Here is a 25,072-nt window from a genome sequence, read left to right on the forward strand (position 1 = left end):
GAGAAAGGGGGTGGTACTGGACCTAATTCTAGGGAATGTAGCCAGGCAAGTGGTAGAAGTATCAGTGACCATAATTCGGTGAGATTTAAGGTAGTCATGGAAAAGGACAAAGAGGGACCGGAAATAAAGGTTCTAAATTGGGGGAAGGCCGATTTTAATATGATAAGGCAGGATCTGGCCAAAGTGGACTGGGATCAGCTACTCGTAGGAAAATCCACATCAGAGCAGTGGGAGTCTTTCAGAAAGGAAATAGAGAGTACAACACCAACATGTTCCTGTAAAGGTCAAGGGTGGGACCAACAAGCCCAGGGAACCCTGGATGTCAAGGGATATACAAGAATGGATTAGGAAAAAAAGGAAGGCTTTTGGCAGATACAAAGGACTAAAAACAGTGGAAGCCCTAGAGGAGTATAGAAAGTGCAGGGGGGTACTTAAAGAAATTAGGAGAGAGAAGAGGGGGCATGAAAAAACACTGGCGGGCAAAATAAAGGAAAATCCCAAGGTGTTTTATAAGTATATTAAGGGCAAGAGGACAACCAGGGAAAGAGTAGGGCCCATTAGGGACCAAAGTGGCAATGTGTGTAGAGCCGGAAGATGTAAGTGAGGATTTAAATGAATATTTTGCATTTGTGTTCACTATGGAGAAGGACAATGCAGACATAGAAAGCAAGCAGGGGGATTGTGATATACTTGAACAAATTAGGATTGAGAGGGAGGAGGTACTAATGGTTTTAGCAGGCTTAAAAGTGGATAAATCCATAGGCCCAGACGAGATGTATCCTAGGCTGCTGTGTGAGGCAAGGGAGGAGATTGCAGGGGCTCTGACACAAATTTTCAGATCCTCTCTAGCCACAGGGGAGGTGCCAGAGGACTGGAGAACAGCTAATGTAGCACCATTATTCAAGAAGGGTTGTAGGGATAAACCAGGGAATTACAGGCCAGTGAGCCTAACATCAGTGGTAGGGAAATTACTGGAAAAATTCTGAGGGACAGAATTAGTCTCCACTTGGAGAGGCAAGGATTAATCAAGGATAGTCAGCATGGCTTTGTCAGGGGGAGATCATGTCTAACCAATTTGATTGAATCTTTCAAGGGGGTGACTAGGTGTGTGGATGAGGGTAATGCAGTTGATGTAGTCTACATGGACTTCAGTAAGGGTTTTGACAAAGTCCCACATGGGAGACTGGTCAAGAAGGTAAGAGCCCATGTGATCCAGGGCAATTTGGCACATTGGATCCAAAATTGGCTTAGTGGCAGGAGGCAGAGGGTGATGGTCGAAGGTCGTTTTTGTGACTGTAAGCCTGTGTCCAGTGGTGTACCGCAGGGATCGGTGCTGGGTCCTTTGTTGTTTGTAGTGTACATTAATGATTTAGATATGAATGTAGGAAGTATGATCAGTAAGTTCGCAGATGACACGAAAATTGGTGGAGTGGTAAATAGCGAGGAGGGAAGCCTCAGGTTGCAGGACGATATAGACGGGTTGGTTAGATGGGCAGAACAGTGGCAAATGGAATTTAACCCTGACAAGTGTGAGGTGATGCATTTTGGGAGGACTAACAAGGCAAGGGAATACACTGTAAAGGAATGATCCATACCTATTCAGACAAACTGGGTTTAAAAATCTAAAAGCCTCAACGATACAAAGCTGTAAACAGAGTACAGGCTTTTGAAATGGGAATTGGTTGTTGACACTGAAACAATGGCCCTATTGAAGCAAAGAGTTGGAGCTTCCAGAAAGTCTGAGCTTTGGGAAGAACACAATACTATAACCCAGTTAAATTGTTTTAAACCAACACTTTGTAAACAGGCACATGAAAGAGCACAATGGTATAATGTTAAGGTGTTATAAACCAACACGTCGGGAAACAGAAACACAGAACATTAAAGAACCATATGCCTTCATAAATATGGCATCAAATGAAAGACAGGAGACATAAGTCTGTAATACAACCAACTGAGATGGCTAGGAAAACAATCATGTACTCGGTTGAAGTGTTTTTAAATTACATGTAAAAGATACAAACAGAAGACTTTGTAGCTATGATATCAGTAGATGCACCAAGCAATCACATGGTTTTTGTATTGAACCTGGAACACATAGGAGACAAAGTCTGCTTACAACCAGCTAAGGTGATTTAAAAATTGAATCCCCTTCTTAAAAATGGCATCAAATAGATACATCTGTTATAACCGTTTATGATAAGTTTTGAACACCTACACAGCAGACAGAATTCTGCAAGCTAACAGCTAAATTGACAGTAAGAATAGAAAGAAGTCCACAGAAAGATGACCAGAGATAATTAGCTTACATCAGCAGAAAACTTCAAAAGGATATACCACTGAAAAAAAGGGTATAAAATATAGAACTTTCAAATAGGAAGTCAGAAATCGCTGAAAGAGGCAAAGCGATTCTCACTCTTCAAAGGCAAGCTCTAAGTTTTTAACTCTGAGTCTCGGGGATCAAAAAAGGTACTTTTATTTGATTTTGGTGGATATTCTGGATTAGAAATAAGAAATGTAAAAATGTAACAAAGTTAAGATTTGAGAATAAGGATCTCGGAGAATAAGAATTGTAAGCTATTTGTTTTTTTGAACTGTTAATGTTGTGATTGAATCACCAGCTGTTAACGAAGTGTCGGTTCTTTAATAAATCTATATATTTTTAGAATTGTCTCACATAGTACTTCTGTATCAAACTCGCAAACTCAAATCTCTGTACACTCTTTGGTGAGGAGTTGCAGAATTCTGGGGTAGTTTGCCAAACCCTCATAAATATCCAGAAGGTTACAGTCTAGTTAAACTTATTAAGTGCTATCTGGAGGACGGTAACATCTTCAAGTCGTTCCTTTCCTTTATGGAGAGATAGTCTGGACCTTTAGACCCAATTAAGCGTCTTATAGGATTCGGCTATCTCTAACTTTAGTTGAAGGTGAACGTCTGGGGAATACGCCTGATCCGGGGTAGCCCAAAAAGGGCTAGGACTAGTAATTATCCCTTCAACACAATGAATGGTAGGACCCTAGGAAGGACAGAGGATCAGAGGGACCTTGGTGTGCATGTACATAGATCCCTGAAGGCAGCAGGACAGGTAGATAAGGTGGTTAAGAAGGCATATGGGCTACTTGCCTTCATTAGCTGAGGCATAGAATATAAGAGCAGGGAGGTTATGATGGAGCTGTACAAAACGCTAGTTAGGCCACAGCTGGAATAGTGTGTGCAGTTCTGGTCGCCACACTATAGGAAGGATGCGATTGCATTGGAGAGGGTGCAGAGGAGATTCACCAGGATGTTACCTGGGCTGCAGCGCTTCAGCTATGAAGAGAGACTGGACAGGCTGGGGTTGTTTTCCTTGGAGCAGAGAAGGCTGAGGGGAGACCTGATTGAGGTGTACAAAATTATGGAGGGGCATAGATAGGGTAGATAGAAAGGAACTTTTACCCTTAGTGGCAGGGTCAATAACCAGGGGGCATAGTTTCAAGGTAAGGGGCAGGAGGTTTAGAGGGGATTTGAGGACAAACTTTTTCACCCAGCGGGTGGTTAGAATCTGGAACTCACTGCCTGAAAGGGTGGTAGAGGCAGGAACCCTCACAGCATTCAAGAAGCATTTAGATGAGCACTTGAAACGCCATAGCATACAAGGCTACGGACCAAGTGCTGGAAAATGAGATTAGAATAGACAGGGCTTGATGGCCGGCGCAGACACGATGGGCCGAAGGGCCTCTTTCTGTGCTGTATAACTCTATGACGAAGAAAAATCAACCAGTAACTCCTGCTGGAAGGCAAGTGTGGATGTTGGGCAAGACTGTGATGGCCCTGGACAAATAGCCTGCTGACACTGTGCAGGCTCACACAACAAGAATAGGCACTTCGTTAATGCACCAGAAGACTATGAAACTGAAAAAATATTAAAAAGTGGTTTCACATATAGATTGCAATTTAGATCATTATATCGAAAATTACAGTAGCATGCCTTCTGTACATACAATGGGATGAAGTACCACGCTTATCTATCTATATATTGAAATTGGTATCGCCTATCATCTTTTCATTAAAAAGTCCCAAGTCAACAGTTGCAATGGGATTTTCAGTGTTAATTGTGTCCACACCACTTCATATTTGTAACAGGAATATTCCATCACCATGACAGACTGTGACACTAGGATACTTTTGGGGGGGGGCAGGGAAAGAGAAGAGGGGAGGAGGGAAAATAACATGTCCGATGATAAAAGAACTAGGAGATGAGAGTAAAGATTAGACCAAAGTAAGGAACAAGGGTAAAACAAATGGTCAGGGAACAAATATATCGTTTATAAAGCAGAAGCATAAAAGGACTGAAAAATAAAGTAAAAGAAACAATTGTTAAAGACAAGTTAAACTGCATCCAAAATAAAACGGGGGAACTGGAAGCAAGAATCCATAGCGAGGAACCAGATGTAGTAGGAATCACTGAAACATGGCTACATAAAGAATAGGACTGGCAACTAAATATTGCAGGTTATAACATAATTAGAAAGGATAGGGAAGGAAGGTGGTGAGGGGGGGTAGCTCTACTAATTAAGAGATAACGTAATGGCAGTAGAAAAAAAGGACATAACTAACAGAAGATTAGAAACAGAATCCATATGGATTGAAATAAAAGACAAGGAATCAAACACGTTAATAGGGGTGTACTACAGACCACCTAATAGTGGAAAAGAGGTGGAGGAAGAAAATGTGTGAAATGAGTAAAGGGACATAGAATAATAATCATGGGGATTTTAACTACCCCCAAATAAATTGGCAAGAGGCATCAAAGGGGTACAGGGAATGGAGTTTTTACAATGTGTGCAGGACTTTCTTGCCCAGTATGTAAAAAGTCCAACAAGAGAGGGAGCATTGCAGGATCTAATAATGGGAACCAGAACAGACAAGTGATGGGAACATCTAGGCAATAGCGATTATAACATAATAAGATTTAAGATAAAGATTGAGAAGGACATAAATAAGACAAAGTCCAAAGTAATAAATTTGGAAAAAGCTGATAAAGGGGATGAGAACGGAACTAGGGAAAATAAACTGAAAAAATTGCTGACAAAGAAATAGAACAGCAGTGGGGAACATTTAAAACAGTGATCCATAGAGTCCAAGATAAATATATCCCACTAAAAAGTGAGAACAAACTACAGGAAACTTTGTGATATCCGGGACCGGCGTGTTGCCGATCTATCAAAACTGCCGGACATACAAAGTTAATGTTGAAGCATACGGAGGTTTTCATCTCCGTATCTGACAACAAACACTGTTGCTTAGCAACAGCTTCTAAAGAGTCGGCTGCAGCTGCAAGCGTCTCTAGTTGAAGCTGTTGCTATAGCTACAGACCTTGCAATGCCTGACTGGGAAAAAAAAAAGAACGAGAACTAAAAAAAACGGCTCCTGATTTTTGCCGTTAGATCGAGTATTCTGGACATACAACCTCCGGATAAACCAAAGTTTCCTGTAGCCAGCAATGACACACCATGGATGAATAAAGAAATAAGTGGAAAATTGAAACTGAAGAAAAAGGCATACACTAAGTACATAGACAACAAGGAGAAGATGACAAAAGGGAATACAAAAAGGTCAGGAAATAAGTTTTAAAAAATGAAGGTAAAGAGAAACTACAAAATAAAATTATCAAGGAATATTAAAAAAAAAGTATTCTACAGAAACAAACAAAAGAAAAATCAGGAGAGGGCCAGGGCCACTAAGGGATACACGCAATTAACTCACAGGTGATGACAACGAAATGGCAGAAATATTAAATTATTACTTTACCAGAGAAACTAACATGTTGGGCATGACATTAGAAGAGATCAAAAAGGATATAATGACATTCAAGATAGAAAGGGAGGAGATAATAAACTAATCAAACTTGAGAGGATAAGACCCCTGGTCTAGATGGATTGCAACAATGTATATTAAAAAGAAGACAGAACAAGTCCTGGGAACTATAGACCAACTAGCTTAACGTTGGCAATAGGAAAAATAATAGAATCATTAATCAAAGATCTAATAGAAAAAGAAAATATTTAAAAAAAAGTACCAGCATGGATTCGAAAAAGGAAGGTCATGTTTGACCAACCTTATTGAATTCTTTGAAGTAACAGAAAGGGTTGATAAGGGTAGTGTAGTAGATGTAATATATTTGGATTTCCAAAATGCCTTCAATAAGGTACTGCATAGTAGGCTCATGACTAAGGTCAGAACATGTGGAGCCAGGGGATAAGTAGCAGAATGTATAGCAAGTTGGCTACAAAACAGAAAACTGAAAGTAGGGGTTAAAGATAGTTACTCAGATTGGCAAATGGTGATCCACAAGGATCGGTGCTGGACCACTGTTGTGCACCATTTACATAAACGATTGTATTAGACTCGGAAATCGGAAGCACAATTTCAAAATTTGCAGTTGACACCAAATTGGGAGGTGCAGCTAATACAGGAGGACTGTGACAAAATACAGAAAGACATTAATAAACTTGCAGAATGGGTATGTAATTGGCAAATGACCTTTAATATAGGTAATACATTTTGGTAAGAATAAGGATGCCACATATTCTTTGGCAAATAAGTGTCTAAGAGGGTAGAGGAACAAAGATCTGGGGGTACAGATACACAAATCACTAAAGGTAGTGACATAGGTCAATAAGGCCATAAAAAGAGCAAACGAAGTACTGGGGTTCATTTCTAGAGAAGCAGAAGTTATGTTAAACGTGTATAGAACCCCAGTTAGACCACACTTGTACTGCGAACAGTTCTGGTCTCCATATTATAAAAAATATATAGAGGCACTGGAGAAGGTGCAAAAAAGATTTACCAGAAATGATACCAGAACTGAGAGGTTATCCCTATCAGAAAGGATTGAATAGGCCGAGGCTCTTTACTCAAGAAAAGAGAAGACTGAGGGGTGACCTGATAGAGGTCGTTAAGATTATGAAAGGGTTTGATGTGGAAATATCTTCTCTACGTCTACCCTTTGTGGGCAAGACGAAAACTAGGAGCCATAAATATAAGACAGTCACTAATAAATCCACTAGGGAGTTCAGGAGAAACCTCTTTACCCGGAGAGTGGTTAGAATATGGAACTCACTACCACAGGGAGTGGTTGAGGTGAATAGCAGAGATGCATTTAAGGGGAAGCTAGATAAGCACATGAGGGAGAAGGGAATCGAAGGATATATTGATGGGCTTAGATGAAGGGTGAGAGGAAAATTGCTGCCATCTTGGATCCCTACTGTTGCAGGTAGGTTATTGTGTTTTTAACTTTCAATTTTATGTTTAAACTTTATTAACTAATTTAATTTTTAGTTATTTTTCTCCTAACTGGTTATATTTCCCCATAAATTCATTTCCGTTGTTTTTCTGTGGGGCTTCTCCGATCTTCCGCGCAGCCTCCTGTCCTTGCACCTGACCTGGAGCCACCCCTCTGCTCTCACCACCTTCTGCCTCCATACAAGCACCTGGGCCTCCCACTCCAACTGTACCTTTTTTTGGCTGCTTGAGTTCTTTCAATTAGAACTTTCGCTGGCAGTAAAAATGTTTCCTCTGCCCGCCTCTTCCCACCCATCTCACCTGCCTACCATAAGCACCTCGCTTCCCTCCCCTCTGCACCCTTCCTAGCCCACTTCACCCGAGGACTACAGTTTTTCTCTCCCCGTGTGAAACACCACAGGAGGTTGACCAATATGAATTTATAATTGCTGCGGAATTAAATATTTTCTATGTATTATAACAGAGATTATCTGACTACCGTCAACTTCATAACTAACAGATCTCCTGTGGCATTGCTCATGGATAGTCTGGGATCTGGAGCATGATTGTGATTGCTTAGACACTAACTTGGCCTGTCTTTTTAAGGTCACTGCTCAGGTACTCCCTGTGGAGAAATGGTCTCAATAATTCCAGGTAAATCGGTATTTAATTGTAGATTGGAAAGTGCTTGTACATTTTTGGCTCCAGGTCAGAAAAAATCAACTTGAAATGATGTTTAAAAACTTGAGATACTAAACTGTGATGCCAGGAATGTGATGGGTGCTCTCAAAACTTTGAGATAGACTGATGTTCAACTCTTAAATTGCAGCCCCAGCATAATGCTGCACTGGAGGTTTCTCTTTGTACAACCCTGGAGATCTGCACAATTCCATCCATATTGGTCTAATATTAAGGGGCATTTAATCAGCATTTAAGAACATAAGAAATAGGAGCAGGAGTCGGTCATACAGCCCCTCAAGCCCGCTCCGCCATTCAATAAGATCATGGCTGATCTTCGACCTCAACTCCACTTTCCCGCCCGATCTCCATATCCCTCGATTCCCCAAGAGTCCAAAAATCTATCTATCTCAGCCTTGAATATACTCAAAGACTCAGCATGCACAGCCCTCTGAGGCAGAGAATTCCAAAGAACAACAACTTGTATTTATATAGCGCCTTTAATGCAGTAAAACATTCCACAGCGCTTCACAGGAGTGTTAGAAGACAAAAAATTGAGACCGAGCCACACAAGAAATTAGGGCAGAGGAAAGAGAGGTAGAGCGGCAGAGAGGGGGTACCAGAGCTTAGGGCCTAGGCAGCTGAAGGCACAGCCACCGATGGTTGAGCAATTATAATTAGGGATGCTCAAGAGGGCAGAATTTGAGGAGAGCAGATATCTCAGGGGGTTGTGGGACTGAAGGAAATTACAGAGATAGGGAGGGGCGAGGCCATGGAGGGCTTTGAAAACAAGGGACTTGGTGCAAGTTAGGACATGGGCAGCCGAGTTTTGGATGACCTCAATGTTAACATAGAATGTGGGAGACCAGCCAGGAGTGCGTTGGAATAGTCAAGTCGAGAGGTAACAAAGGCATGGATGAGGGTTTCATACGAACATACGAATTAGGAGCAGGAGTTGGCCACTTGGCTCCTCGAGCCTGCTCCGCCATTCAATAAGATCATGGCTGATCCGATTACTCCACATTCCTGACAATCCCACTAACCTTTTACCTCCTTTCTTATCAAGAATCTATCTACCTCTGCCTTAAAAATATTCAAAGACTCTGCTTCCATCGCCCTCTGAGGAAGAGAGTTCCAAAGACTCACGACCCTCTGAGAAAAAATTTCTCCTCATCTGTTTCTTAAATGGGTGACCTCTTATTTTTAAACGGTGACCCCTAGTTCTAGATTCTCCCACAAGAGGAAACATCCTCTCCACATCCACCCTGTCCAGACCCCTCAGGATCTTATATGTTTCAATCAAGTCACCTTACTCTTCTAAACTCAAGCAGATACAAGCCTAGCCTGTCCAACCTTGCCTCATAAGACAACCCGCCCATTCCAGGTATTAGTCTAGTAAACCTTCTCTGAACTGCTTCCAATGCATTTACATCCTTCCTTAAATAAGGAGACCAATACTGTACACAGTACTCCAGATGTGGTCTCACCAATGCCCTGTATAACTGAAGCATAACCTCCCTACTTTGGTATTCAATTCCCCTCGCAATAAATGATAATATTCTATTAGCTTTCCTAATTAGTTGCTGTACCTGCATAGTAACCTTTTGTGATTCATACACTTAGGACACCCAGATCCCTCTGCGTCTCAGAGCTCTGCAATCTCTCACCATTTAGATAATATGCTTCTTTATTCTTCCTGCCAAAATGGACGACTTCACATTTTCCCACATTATACTCCATTTGCCAGATCTTTGCCCACTCACTTAACCTATCTATATCCCTTTGTAGCCTCCTTATGTCCTCTTCACAATTTACTTTCCTACCTATCTTTGTGTCATCAGCAAATTTAGCAACCATACCTTTGGTCCCTTCATCCAAGTCATTTATATAAAAGTAAAAGTTGAGGCCCCAGCACTGATCCCTGTGGCACACCACTCGTTACATCTTGCCAATCAGAAAATTACCCATTTATGCCTACTCTCTGTTTCCTGTTAGCTAGCCAATCTTCTATCCATGCCAATATGTTACTCCCTACACCATGAACTTTTATTTTCCCCAATAACCTTTGATGTGGCACCTTATCAAATGCCTTCTGGAAATCTAAGTACAGTATATCCACCAGTTCTCCTTTATCCACAGCACATGTTATTTCCTCAAAGAACTCCAATAAATTGGTTAAACATGATTGCCCTTGCACAAAACCATGTTGACTCTGCCTGATTACTTTAATTTTTCTAAGTGCCCTGCTATAAAAGTCTTTAATAATAGCTTCTAACATCTTCCCTATGACAGATGTTAAGCTAACTTGCCTGTAGCTTCCTGCTTACCAACTCCCTCCCTTTTTGAATAAAGGAGTTACATTCGCTATTTTCCAATCTAATGGAACCTTCCCCGAATCTAGGGAATTTTGGAAAATTAAAACCAACGCATCAACTATCTCACTAGCCACTTCTTTTAAGACCCTAGGATGAAGTCCATCAGGACCCGGGGACTTGTCAGCCCGCAGCTCCAACAATTTGCTCAGTACCACTTCCCTGGTGATTATAATTTTCTTGAATTCCTCCCTCCCTTCCATTTCCTGATTTACAGCTATTTCTGGGATGTTACTTGTATCCTCTATAGTGAATACCATGCAAAATACCTGTTCAATTCAACTGCCATCTCCTTATTTTCCATTATTAATTCCCCAGACTCACTTTTTGTAGGACCAACACTCACTTTGTTAACTCTTTTTTTAAATATCTATAGAAACTCTTACTATCTGTTTTTATATTTCTAGCTAGCTTTCTTTCGTAAATCTTAATCATTCTTTGCTGTTTTTTATATTCTGTCCAATCTTCTGACCTGCCACCCATCTTTGCGCAATTATATGCTTTTTCTTTAAGTTTAATACTATCTTTAACTTTTCTTTAAGTTAACCACAGATGGTGGGTCCTCCTCTTGGAATTTTTCTTTCTTGTTGGAATGTATATATTCTGTGTATTTTGAAATATCCCCTTAAATGTCTGCCACTGCAACTCTATTGACCTATCCCTTAACCTAATTTGCCAGTTCACTTTAGCTAGCTCTGCTTTCATGCCCTCATAATTGCCCTTATTTAAGTTTAAAATACTAGTCTTGGACCCACACTTCTCTCTCAAACTGAATGTAAAATTCAATCATATTATGATCGCTGTTACCTAGAGGTGCCTTCACTGTGAGGTCATTAATTAAACCTATCTCGTTGCACAATACCAGGTCTAGTATAACCTGCTCTCTGGTTGGCTCCAGAACGTGCCGTTGTAAGAAACTACCCCGAAAACATTCCATGAACTCCTCATCTATGCTACCTTTGCCCATCTGATTTTTCCAGTCTATATGCAGATTAAAATCCCCCATGATTATTGCTGTACCCTTCTGACAGGCTTCCATTATACTCCATCCTACCATGTGGCTACTGTTAGGGGGCCTGTACACCACTCCCACAAGTGACTTCTTGCCTTTATTATTTCTCATCTCTACCCAAACCACTTCTACATCCTGTTTCCTGATCTTAGGTCATCCCTCTCTATTGTGCTAATACCATCATTAATTAACAGAGCCTCCCCTCCACCTTTTCCCACTTTCAGCAGCAGATGAGCTGAGGCGGGGTGGAGACGGGCAATGTTACGGAGGTGGAAATAGACAGTCTTAGTTATGCTACGGATATGTGGTCAGAAGCTCATTTCACGGTCAAATATGACACCAAGGTTGTGAAGAGTCTGGTTCAGTCTCAGACAGGTGCCAGGGAGAGGGATGGAGTCAGTCGCTAGGGAACAGAGTTTGTGGCAGGAACCGAAGACAATGACTTCGGTCTTCCCAATATTTAATTGGAGAACATTTCTGCTCATCCAGTACGGGATGTTGGACAAGCAGTCTGACAATTGAGTCTGTGGCGGGGTAGAGCTGGGTGTTGTCAGCGTACATGTGGTAAGTGACACCGTGCTTTTGGATGATGTTGCCAAGGGGCAGCATGTAGATGAGAACTAGGATGGGGCCTAGGATAGATCCTTGGGGGACCCCCAGAGGTAAAGAGAAGCCATTGCAGGTGATTTTCTGGCTACGATTAGATAGATAAGAATGGAACCAGGTGAGTGCAGTCCCACCCAGTTAGACAACGGTGGAGAGGCATTGGAGGAGGATCGAGTGGTCAACTGTGTCAAAGGCTGCAGACAGGTCAAGAAGGGATTGTTTACCTTGTCATTTGTGACTTGGACTTGAGAGGAAAGGGAGGTTGGAGATGGGGCAGTAGTTTGCAAGGACAGAGGGGGTCTAGGGTTTTTTTTTTTTTTTTTTTTTTTTTGAGGGGTGATGACAGCACATTTGAGGGAGAGGGGGACAGTACCTGAGGAGAGAGAATTGTTAACAATGTCAGCTAACATGGGAGGCAGAAAAGAAAGTTGGGTGGTTAACAGTTTAATGGGAATAGGGTCGAGGAGCAGGAAGTGGGTCTCGTGGAGAGGTCAAGAGGGGAGATCGGAGATAAACTGGAGAAAGAGGAGTGTTCAGGGCTAGGGCAGGGGGGAATCTTAGAGGAAGTTTGGCCTGCTGGGCTAAGGGAAGGAAGGGAAGTGGCAGAGGCAACTGATCGGACAGTCTCAATCTTAAAGACAACGAAGTCCATGAGCTCCTCGCACTTGATGTTGGAGGTGAGCGTGGAGGAGACAGGGGCGATGGGTTTAAGAAGACAGTTAGTTGAGAATAGAAGCCGGGGTTATCTTTGTATTCCAGAATGATCCTGGAATAGTGAACAGTTTTGGCAGACAAGAGTAGGACCCAATAATACTTTGTGGTCCAGCCAGATCTGGCAGTCAATGGCTAAACCAGTTGTCCATCATATCCATTCAAGACTCCTATTAAAATCTTCCTCTAAAGCTTTAAACATTATCTTCCACAATGCCAGAACAGAAGAGCATGACAATACTGCAAATGTGCAATGCTTGTGAAAGATAGGGAGATGTGTTACATTTCAAATCACAATATCTGGTGATATTCTTCCACTAACCTAATATTAGGAGAACATGAGTAAGCTTGTAGTTAATTCCATGGGTTACTATAATAACAAGGGTAGTTTCTATTCTAACCCAGGCAACAGACCACCATTTATCGTGCACAAAAAGGCACACGCCTGTTCATAGGGAACAAGGCCTTGCTTAGAGTGGTCTTTGGTGCCGAGAAGGACAAATATCTGGGGAAGACCTAAAAAAACACTGGAGTCAGACAAGCTAGGCAGTATGGTGGAGGTTCCCAGCACTATTCCCCAGGCATTATTCATTGCAAAATATAACTCACCAGATGATACCTCTCGATTGCTCCCAACAGTCCCCATCTATACTCAATTCTCTTTCTGACCAGTGGGTGTGCCCCAATACCAGTGAAGTAGCCAACCACAGTGGGTACTTTTGCTTACTCTGGAGATGCCTCTCACTTCTGAGGGAGCACAGTTGCCTTTCTTCTTCAGTTAAACAATAGTATAATGCACTGTGTCACAAGTAGGATATGGGTTTGCACTCATGATTCTCCCCTCCTCGCCCCCTTTCACTCTCTTTTTCTCGGTGCACAGTACTAGAGGAATATACACCATCAGATGTTTATAATGATTGGTACGGTGAACACTATATTGCCTGGCCTCATGAGGTTCCTGAAGAAGCACAGAGCTTCCAATAACTGAAAGGTCACCATTTATCTGTTTTGACTGATTTTAGTCATTTGATTGGATCCCTGGTCTGCTGAATTGTTTGTTAACCTGTTGTGGCTGTGTTTAAGCGAGTTGCTTTTAGTCTTTTTTAATATAAAAAAAACAGCGATTAGTGAGTTTCTGTACCTCCTCCACGCTGGTGTATCGGTCAAAGTCGGTATAGGTGAAGATTCTGCAATTCTTCCTCTCTTCCGTTTCCTCCAGATGCAGGATTTCGTTGTGATATTGATAGTCCAGAGGACTCTGGCAGGCATGTTCATTCTTGAACAGGTCAATTTCAAACTAAAATTGAAAGAAGTTTTATGTTCTTTTCCAATCTTCTGTCACACCACCCCCCCCACCCACCCCTGCACTGGTCAACATTCCCTGAGCTGAGGGTGCTTCTGCCAAATTCTGCTCTCTGACTGGATGCTGAAATGTGTGAAAGCGGAGTGGCTGGCCTCCCATCTGTACACTGGAGAGGGAGCGGAAATTGTGTCCATCAAGATAAGGGAGATCTATGCTGGGACAAACCCATCTCCATTTCTGCTCCCCAATGCCATCAGTGGGAAAGGTTACAGACCAGCTATAGAAAAGATCGAGGCCACTCAGTCCGCTCTAACACCACCACTTCCTAGACCAAGCATCCTTAGAATACTGAGCATGACAATTTAGTGCTGGACTGGGGTAGCTTTGTGGTTCGGGATTGCCCAAGCTCACTCCACATAGGTATATAGAGAGGAAACATTCTTTAGACTGGGTTGGATTCAAACCCAGGTCCTAAATATGAAAGTTAATGCATCGCCCAGCTTTGTGCTTCTACGCAACTGCCTGCCAGAGATGCGGAACTTCCCGACCTCTCAAGATTCAGCTCCACGAGTGCTGGCTGTACTCATCCAATTGACCCACTCTTCAGTTGTGAGCCAAAATAGCGAATGCTGGCCCACAGGCATGACGGCCAAGCCCGATCGGTCCTTTTCTCACACAAAGTGTACACATACACACTTTCTAGCAGGGGATTCCTGCAGGAACCCCAGTTAATTTCCCCCTCTCTAGCCAAGGGGCACCAAGGCACACCTACTGCTATCCTGGTCTGTATAGTTTACCAATAAACCAGGTGGTACCATTACCCACTAGGCCAGCAGGGAGAGTTCCTGACCATACTGTGAAAGTCTAGCAACCAATTCCATTTAATGCTTATTTCAGATTTTCTGGTTTGTGCTCTTGGAGGTTTGGATAGGACTGCCTCCAATATGTAAGCTACAGTTGTTGGTTTTTAAAAATAAAATTGTATTGTAGAGATATAAACTCAAGTGTTTTGCATTTACTGCCTCAGAGTATCCTTCTCCCTTAATAGACATGCTTCAAAATCAGTCACTGCTGTGGTGACTTTACAGTACAATGAAACAAGTTACCTGGCTGAATAGCTTCTCCTGCCAGCCCACCACAACCTCCTCTTGGTCATCCGTCCCAGAACCAGCTGAAAGATTAAGAGAAGAAATTACAAATACTGGTGCAGTCTCCCAAGGCAAGGATGAAGTTAGGAAATACATCAGCACAGGTAAGGATAGAATAAGAGAATACCTCAGTATGGGTAAGAAAACAATGGGGGATTAACTCAGCACAGATAAGGAGGAATGGGGAATGCCTCACCAGGGGTAAGGATAGAATGGTGAAATGCCTCAGCACAGGTAAGGATAAAATGTGGGACAACAGAATAGAACAGGAAATAAAGAAAAATAACTTGCATTTATACAGCACCTTTCACATCCAAAGATGTCCCAAGTGACTTCATAGCCAATGATAAATGCAGAAACACCACAGCACAGGTAGCAATAAAATGGGGCAATACCCCAACAGAGGTAAGGATAGAGTGAGGAAATACCTCAGCACAGGTCGGAATGGAATGAGGAAATACCTCAGCACAGGTCGGAATGGAATGGGGAAATACCTCAGCACAGGTCGGAATGGAATGGGGAAATACCTCAGCACAGGTCGGAATGGAATGGGGAAATTCCTCAGCACAGGTCGGAATGGAATGGGGAAATACCTCAGCACAGGTCGGAATGGAATGGGGAAATACCTCAGCACAGGTCGGAATGGAATGGGGAAATTCCTCAGCACAGGTAAGCATAGAAATGGGAAAATACCTCATGTTTGACAAATTTGCTGGAGTTCTTTGAGGATGTAACGAGCAGGGTGGATAAAGGGGAACCAGTAGATGTAATGTATTTGGATTTCCAGAAGGCATTCGATAAGTTGCCACATAAAAGGTTACTGCACAAGATAATAGCTCACGGGGTTAGGGGTAATATATTAGCATGGATAGAGGATTGGCTAACTAACAGAAAAGAGAGTCGGGATAAATGGGTAATTTTCCAGTTGGCAATCAGTAACTAGTGGGGTGCCACAGGGATCAGTGCTGGGGCCTCAACTATATACAATCTGTATTAATGACTTGGATGAAGGGACCGAGTGTAATGTAGCCAAATTTGCTGATGATACAAAGATAGGTGAGAAAGCAAGTTGTGAACAGGACACAAAGAATCTGCAAAGGGATATAGACAGGCTAAGTGAGTGGGCAAACATTTGACAGATGGAGTATAATGTGGCAAAGTGTGAGGTTATCCACTTTGATAAGAAAAATAAAAAAGCAAATTATTATTTAAATGGAGGTATTACAAAATGCTGCAGTACAGAGGGACCTGGGGGTCCTTGTGCATGAAACACAAAATGTTAGCATGCAGGTACAGCAAGTAATCAGGAAGGCAAATGGAATGTTGGCCTTTATTGCAAGAGGGATGGAGTATAAAAGCAGGGAAGTCCTGCTACAACTGTACAGGGCGCTGGTGAGACCTCACCTGGAGTACTGCATACAGTTTTGGTCTCCTTATTTAAGGAGTGAAATACTTGCATTGGAGGCAGTTCAGAGAAGGTTCAAGAGGTTGATGCCTGAGATGAAGGGGTTGACTTATGAAGAAAGGTTGGGCCTATACTCATTGGAGTTTAAAAGAGAGGTGGTCTTATTGAAACATGCAAGATACTGAGGGGCTCGACAAGGTAGATGCAGAGATGTTTCCCCTCACGGGGGAATCTAGAACTAGGGGGCATAGTTTCAGAATAAGCGGTCGCCCATTTAAAACTGAGAGGAGGAGGAATTTCTTCTCTCAGAGGGTCGTAAATCTGTGGAATTCTCTGCCCCAGAGAGCTGTGGAGGCTGGGTCATTGAATATATTTAAGGTGGAGATAGACAGATTTTTGAACAATAAGGGAGTGATGGGTTATGGGGAGCGGGCAGAGAAATGGAGCGGAGCCCAAGATCAGATCAGCCATGATCTCATTAAATGGCGGAGCAGGCTCGAGGGGCCAAATGGCCTACTCCTGCTCCTTTTTCTTATGTTCACAGGTCGGAATGGAATGGGGAAATTCCTCAGCACAGGTCGGAATGGAATGGGGAAATACCTCAGCACAGGTCAGAATGGAATGGGGAAATACCTCAGCACAGGTCGGAATGGAATGGGGAAATACCTCAGCACAGGTCGGAATGGAATGGGGAAATACCTCAGCACAGGTCGGGATGGAATGGGGAAATACCTCAGCACAGGTCAGAATGGAATGGGGAAATACCTCAGCACAGGTCGGAATGGAATGGGGAAATACCTCAGCACAGGTCGGGATGGAATGGGGAAATACCTCAGCACAGGTCGGAATGGAAATGGGGAAATTCCTCAGCACAGGTCGGGATGGAATGGGGAAATACCTCAGCACAGGTCGGAATGGAATGGGGAAATACCTCAGCACAGGTCGGAATGGAATGGGGAAATACCTCAGCACAGGTTAAGAAAAGGACATTAATCAGCCCGACTGTAAAGGGTTCAAGAGGCAATTGGGCCAGTGTTTTTGAATAGTGCTGGGATCGGAGGATATGGTGACAAGGTGGGAGTGAGATTAAAATGGGACTGCTTGTTGGGCCTACTGGCCTTTTCTTGCTCCTATGTTCATGTGCGAGCTGTAAAGGACGCCTTCACCATTCAACAAACCAACCCAAAAACCTGAAATACAAGTATCACCAAGGCAATTTATAAATCTAAAGTTTTTTATTTTAACACCAAGATGTGACAGAAGGTGTGCATACTACTTTCCCCTTTCTGTGTGTGAGGAGTTTGGAAAGTTTGGATTCTTTTTGAAGAAATTCATCTGCATCTGGTAGGTCCAGATTAACACTTCAATCACATTATACCTCACACACAGTTCTCTGCAAGGGTAAATATTTACTGTATTTCCCTCCCAACCTTCCTTTCCTGATGACGACGCATAATTCAGTGATGGCTGACCACCCTCTGGTGCCCACTCACTCGTCACATGAACACGGACAGCGAGTGTCAGCAGGCTATTCGAATGTGGAGGGCATCACAGCTGAGCCGAATCCTGCCCTCATCCAACATCCAAACATGCAGATTTTTCAGCAGAATATACAGGATTATGGCAGTGGCTTCCCCATATTACCTCACCAATTGGCTGTACGTCAGACAGTATCTAACGCCTAGACGCAGGCTTGCGGGGGCGGGCATACATAACAAACTGATGTTGTCTATACTACACTTACCAACTGGAGTGAATGGACAGTGATTTGGAGCAGGACGCTATTTCCCATCCCTGATCCAGTGATGGTGAGGGACTGGTTATAACTGCCTTTCACTGGCTGGCCGAGATCAGCTAACTCAGCAGACCAAGGACCTTCCTGCCAAATTGCACAATAATCCATAAGGGAAACAGCACATGACATAGACACTGCATCAGATAGGCAGATGTGGTCATGGGGATGATCATACAACAAGGAGAAGTACCTGTGAGGCTCCGTCGAGTTTACACCTCCTCTCACCTTAGGTTGGTGTAGCTCCTCGATTGGGATGGGGGGGCCATCCTGCAATGGGACTAATTTCTATTCCACCTTCACCACTTACTTATCACAACTTTTGGAAGCACTTTCTCTCCATCTCACTTGAAGCTACTGACTCTTGCAGGGATATACTTCCATGAACTGTACTATCTGCAGATGTCAGCAGCTTCAGGTACCTCCCCCAAGTGGCCACTCTTCACATATAAGCTTAGTTAGCAAACATGAGCAGGCCTTTTGACTGTAGAGATGCCACAGCTGAGCTCAGTCCTGTCCTCAGGAGACACCTACATACACACACTTCAGTGGTTATTGGACAGCAGTTAAGAGCAGAAACTCGGGCTGATTTTCTGCCTTCCTATCTCAGTGTCGCTGAATCCAATTATAATGCCCTGGAAGCACTTTTCACTATGTTCAACACAACTTTGTGAGACCTTTCGCACACAGTTGTATTGTGTAGAGTAAGCCAAGTACACCCACAGTTGTCCAGCAAAAACAGGTTTCAATGCAGTGCCAACTTTATGGGGAGGTGCCAAGGGGAAACTAGGCACTTCTTAGAGAAAGAGAATGCTCCTGGGCACCCAGCCACACAGCAGAGCTGGTCAATGTACACCCCAATCTGGAGACTGGGGAGACAATACCAAAAGGAGGGAAATATAGAAATCCTAAATAAAGAGTTGGCCAGTCCTGACTGATGGGATAAAAGCTCCACAGCAAAACACATTCTCAACCAAATTCTTATTAGTTGCTGTGGCCTAAAACTCAGCAATCTCAAGTCAAAACTCACTTTGGAACAAAACTTGCAGTTCAAGCAGCAAGTAACCCAAAACCAGTGCAGCAAGTAACCCAAAACCAATGCAGCAAGTAACCCAAAACCAAAGCAGCAAGTAACCCAAAACCAAAGCAGCAAGTAACCCAAAACCAAAGCAGCAAGTAACCCAAAACCAGTGCAGCAAGTAACCCAAAACCAATGCAGCAAGTAACCCAAAACCAATGCAGCAAGTAACCCAAAACCAATGCAGCAAGTAACCCAAAACCAATGCAGCAAGTAACCCAAAACCAATGCAGCAAGTAACCCAAAACCAATGCAGCAAGTAACCCAAAACCAATGCAGCAAGTAACCCAAAACCAATGCAGCAAGTAACCCAAAACCAATGCAGCAAGTAACCCAAAACCAATGCAGCAAGTAACCCAAAACCAATGCAGCAAGTAACCCAAAACCAATGCAGCAAGTAACCCAAAACCAATGCAGCAAGTAACCCAAAACCAATGCAGCAAGTAACCCAAAACCAATGCAGCAAGTAACCCAAAACCAATGCAGCAAGTAACCCAAAACCAATGCAGCAAGTAACCCAAAACCAATGCAGCAAGTAACCCAAAACCAATGCAGCAAGTAACCCAAAACCAATGCAGCAAGTAACCCAAAACGAATGCAAGTGATAAATGTGGAGCTTACTGGTGACGCCCTCTGAAGTCGAGGTGTTAAACGTAGACATTTCGATGAGACTTTGTCCGTGGAAAGATTCTGGTTGCAATACATGTTGAGTGAAAAGTGCCGTCGGGGTTACCCGCTGAAGCCATATACTTAAAAAAAAAGTAAATACACTTAAGTTTCTCCCTTCATAAAGACGGTCATATTTAAATTATTCTAATCGTTTGGCAGATGTTAATCCCATTAATACAGTACCATCAATACCACGACAACCTGCTCGGAGACGGGACAGAGTGACGGTGGAATAAATATCTGCTTTTAATGAACAGCCAACTCTGGTACATAAATAACATTTCACAGGACAGATTCAGACGGAGAACCCTTCAGCCCATTTGCTCTCATCCTTTCCATCAGAACATCCAGCTGTTTTTTAAATGTCCAATGGCCTGGCCAACTACTCTTCCCGAGAACCCTTTTCAGTTGCTGGTCCTCCTCTGTGTCTCTCCTAAGTTTTTTCTTCATAGCCTTGAATCGGTGTCCTCTTGCACTGATGTATGCAAAGCAGTTTTTCAGGTTTACATCATGCAAGGTGGGACTGTCTAAGCTTTTTGCCTTTGTGGATTGCACACCATGAAGCCTCAGCGTCACAAGCTGCTGATACCAGCAGATTTGGGCGTTCGGATTTAGGATTTAATCACCAACGACACAACAATACTAAGAAAAGCTCTTTCCAAACCCCCCAGGTTCTCACAATTAGAACAGAACAAATCAGTGAGTAAAAAAATAAGCACAAATAGGACTGAGTTGCCTAGGCTTCAAGGGCTGGAGTGCCAGGACTCTAGAGGCACATGTGGCCCACACTCTGCAGTTGGGACACTCCTAGTATAAAGCACTTCTCAGGCATTCCTTTCCAAGACTTTAAGACCCCTAGCCTATCAAACCAGCTCTCCTGTGCCAAGGGGCACAGTACAACCTATGTTTTGGGAATAAGCTCTTGCCCCTTCAGGCCCTGCATTAGTCTCCATCATTAATCTGTGTCACCTTTAGCTCATTGGTAAGACGCTCATCTCAAATCAGGCTGTTGAAGTCACACTGCAAAGGTTAGGCTGACACTTCAGTGCAGTACTCGGTGAATGTTGAACTACTAGGGGTGCTGTCTTTGGGATGAGACTTTAAACCGAGACCCCGTCTACTCTCTCAGGTGGATATAAAAGATCCCAAACACGATTGGAAGAGCAGGGGAATTCTCAGAGTCCGAGCCAATATTTATCCCTCAAGCAACATCACAAAAATAGATCATTTATCTCATGGATATCATCAAACTGGCTGCTGCGCTCCCTAAATTACAACCTTGACTTATTTTAAAAGTACTTCATTAGCTGGAAAGCACTTCCAGGCATCCTAAAGTCATGAAAGGCACTATATCAATGCAAACTCACTCTTTCCTCTCCCAGATCCTGCATTTATCCCATTTTCCCCATCACCAGTATTGATTTCACCCATATCACCCTGCATTAATCTCACTCTCTCCTCCCCCCACATCGCCCTGCATTAATCTCACTCTCTCCTCCCCCCACATCGCCCTGCATTAATCTCACTCTCTCCTCCCCCCACATCGCCCTGCATTAATCTCACTCTCTCCTCCCCCCACATCGCCCTGCATTAATCTCACTCTCTCCTCCCCCCACATCGCCCTGCATTAATCTCACTCTCTCCTCCCCCCACATCGCCCTGCATTAATCTCACTCTCTCCTCCCCCCACATCGCCCTGCATTAATCTCACACTCCCCCCACATCGCCCTGCATTAATCTCTCTCTCCTCCCCCCACATCGCCCTGCATTAATCTCACTCGCTCCTCCCCCCACATCGCCCTGCATTAATCTCACTCTCTCCTCCCCCCACATCGCCCTGCATTAATCTCACTCTCTCCTCCCCCCACATCGCCCTGCATTAATCTCACTCTCTCCTCCCCCCACATCGCCCTGCATTAATCTCTCTCGCTCCTCCCCCCACATCGCCCTGCATTAATCTCACTCTCTCCTCCCCCCACATCGCCCTGCATTAATCTCACTCTCTCCTCCCCCCACATCGCCCTGCATTAATCTCTCTCTCTCCTCCCCCCACATCGCCCTGCATTAATCTCACTCTCTCCTCCCCCCACATCGCCCTGCATTAATCTCACTCTCTCCTCCCCCATCGCCCTGCATTAATCTCACTCTCTCCTCCCCCACATCGCCCTGCATTAATCTCACTCTCTCCTCCCCCCACATCGCCCTGCATTAATCTCACTCGCTCCTCCCCCCACATCGCCCTGCATTAATCTCACTCTCTCCTCCCCCCACATCGCCCTGCATTAATCTCACTCTCTCCTCCCCCCACATCGCCCTGCATTAATCTCACTCTCTCCTCCCCCCACATCGCCCTGCATTAATCTCACTCTCTCCTCCCCCCACATCGCCCTGCATTAATCTCACTCTCTCCTCCCCCCACATCGCCCTGCATTAATCTCTCACTCTCCTCCCCCACATCGCCCTGCATTAATCTCTCTCGCTCCTCCCCCCACATCGCCCTGCATTAATCTCACTCTCCCTCCCCCCACACGCCCTGCATTAATCTCACTCTCTCCTCCCCCCACATCGCCCTGCATTAATCTCACTCTCTCCTCCCCCCACATCGCCCTGCATTAATCTCACTCTCTCCTCCCCCATCGCCCTGCATTAATCTCACTCTCTCCTCCCCCCACATCGCCCTGCATTAATCTCTCACTCTCCTCCCCCCACATCGCCTGCATTAATCTCACTCTCTCCTCCCCCCACATCGCCTTGCATTAATCTCTCTCTCCTCCCCCACATCGCCCTGCATTAATCTCTCTTTCTCCTCCCCCAACCCTGCATTAATCTCACTTCTCCTCCCCCCCAACCCTGCATTCATCTCTCTCTCCTCCCCCAACCCTGCATTCATCTCTCTCTCCTCCCCCCAACCCTGCATTCATCTCTCTCTCCCCCACCCTGCATCATCTCTCTCTCCTCCCCAACCTGCATTCATCTCTCTCTCCTCCCCCCAACCCTGCATTCATCTCTCTCTCCTCCCCCCAACCCTGCATTCATCTCTCTCTCCTCCCCCAACCCTGCATTCATCTCTCTCTCCTCCCCCAACCCTGCATTCATCTCTCTCTCCTCCCCCCAACCCTGCATTCATCTCTCTCTCCTCCCCCCAACCCTGCATTCATCTCTCTCTCCTCCCCCAACCCTGCATTCATCTCTCTCTCCTCCCCCAACCCTGCATTCATCTCTCTCTCCTCCCCCAACCCTGCATTCATCTCTCTCTCCTCCCCCAACCCTGCATTCATCTCTCTCTCCTCCCCCCAACCCTGCATTCATCTCTCTCTCCTCCCCCAACCCTGCATCATCTCTCTCCTCCCCCAACCCTGCATTCATCTCTCTCTCCTCCCCCCAACCCTGCATTCATCTCTCTCTCCTCCCCCCAACCCTGCATTCATCTCTCTCTCCTCCCCCCAACCCTGCATTCATCTCTCTCTCCTCCCCCCAACCCTGCATTCATCTCTCTCTCCTCCCCCCAACCCTGCATTCATCTCTCTCTCCTCCCCCAACCCTGCATTCATCTCCTCTCTCCTCCCCCCAACCCTGCATTCATCTCTCTCTCTCCCCCAACCCTGCATTCATCTCTCTCTCCTAACCCTGCATTCATCTCTCTCTCCTCCCCCCAACCCTGCATTCATCTCTCTCTCCTCCCCCCAACCCTGCATTCATCTCTCTCTCCTCCCCCCAACCCTGCATTCATCTCTCTCTCCTCCCCCCAACCCTGCATTCATCTCTCTCTCCTCCCCCAACCCTGCATTCATCTCTCTCTCCTCCCCCCAACCCTGCATTCATCTCTCTCTCCTCCCCCCAACCCTGCATTCATCTCTCTCTCCTCCCCCCAACCCTGCATTCATCTCTCTCTCCTCCCCCCAACCCTGCATTCATCTCTCTCTCCTCCCCCCAACCCTGCATTCATCTCTCTCTCCTCCCCCCAACCCTGCATTCATCTCTCTCTCCTCCCCCCAACCCTGCATTCATCTCTCTCTCCTCCCCCCAACCCTGCATTCATCTCTCTCTCCTCCCCCCAACCCTGCATTCATCTCTCTCTCCTCCCCCCAACCCTGCATTCATCTCTCTCTCCTCCCCCCAACCCTGCATTCATCTCTCTCTCCTCCCCCCAACCCTGCATTCATCTCTCTCTCCTCCCCCCAACCCTGCATTCATCTCTCTCTCCTCCCCCCAACCCTGCATTCATCTCTCTCTCCTCCCCCAACCCTGCATTCATCTCTCTCTCCTCCCCCCAACCCTGCATTCATCTCTCTCTCCTCCCCCCAACCCTGCATTCATCTCTCTCTCCTCCCCCCAACCCTGCATTCATCTCTCTCTCCTCCCCCCAACCCTGCATTCATCTCTCTCTCCTCCCCCCAACCCTGCATTCATCTCTCTCTCCTCCCCCCAACCCTGCATTCATCTCTCTCTCCTCCCCCCAACCCTGCATTCATCTCTCTCTCCTCCCCCCAACCCTGCATTCATCTCTCTCTCCTCCCCCCAACCCTGCATTCATCTCTCTCTCCTCCCCCCAACCCTGCATTCATCTCTCTCTCCTCCCCCCAACCCTGCATTCATCTCTCTCTCCTCCCCCCAACCCTGCATTCATCTCTCTCTCCTCCCCCCAACCCTGCATTCATCTCTCTCTCCTCCCCCCAACCCTGCATTCATCTCTCTCTCCTCCCCCCAACCCTGCATTCATCTCTCTCTCCTCCCCCCAACCCTGCATTCATCTCTCTCTCCTCCCCCCAACCCTGCATTCATCTCTCTCTCCTCCCCCCAACCCTGCATTCATCTCTCTCTCCTCCCCCCAACCCTGCATTCATCTCTCTCTCCTCCCCCCAACCCTGCATTCATCTCTCTCTCCTCCCCCCAACCCTGCATTCATCTCTCTCTCCTCCCCCCAACCCTGCATTCATCTCTCTCTCCTCCCCCCAACCCTGCATTCATCTCTCTCTCCTCCCCCCAACCCTGCATTCATCTCTCTCTCCTCCCCCCAACCCTGCATTCATCT

The 25,072-nt window shown here is 45.1% G+C and overlaps 1 protein-coding gene across 3 annotated transcripts in view; it reads right to left on the bottom strand.

The window, feature by feature from the left end:
• mks1 (MKS transition zone complex subunit 1) overlaps positions 1–25,072 on the bottom strand; it is a 70,102-nt gene that overhangs the window by 39,563 nt on the left and 5,467 nt on the right. For all 3 annotated transcript variants that reach the window (XR_015073209.1, XM_085964341.1, XM_085964340.1), the window contains exons 2-4: positions 19,993–20,120; positions 15,055–15,119; positions 13,787–13,942 (exon numbers count right to left, since the gene is read on the bottom strand). Coding sequence is in view for 2 of the 3 variants with exons in the window: in XM_085964340.1 (XP_085820466.1) it covers positions 13,787–13,942; positions 15,055–15,119; positions 19,993–20,120 (349 nt within the window). In the remaining variant the exon portion in view is untranslated. The remainder of the gene's footprint in view (positions 1–13,786; positions 13,943–15,054; positions 15,120–19,992; positions 20,121–25,072) is intronic.

This window comes from Somniosus microcephalus, chromosome 22 (assembly GCF_052327205.1).
Source record: "Somniosus microcephalus isolate GS21.2 chromosome 22, FLI_Smic_1.0, whole genome shotgun sequence".
Taxonomy (NCBI): Eukaryota; Metazoa; Chordata; class Chondrichthyes; order Squaliformes; family Somniosidae; genus Somniosus; species Somniosus microcephalus.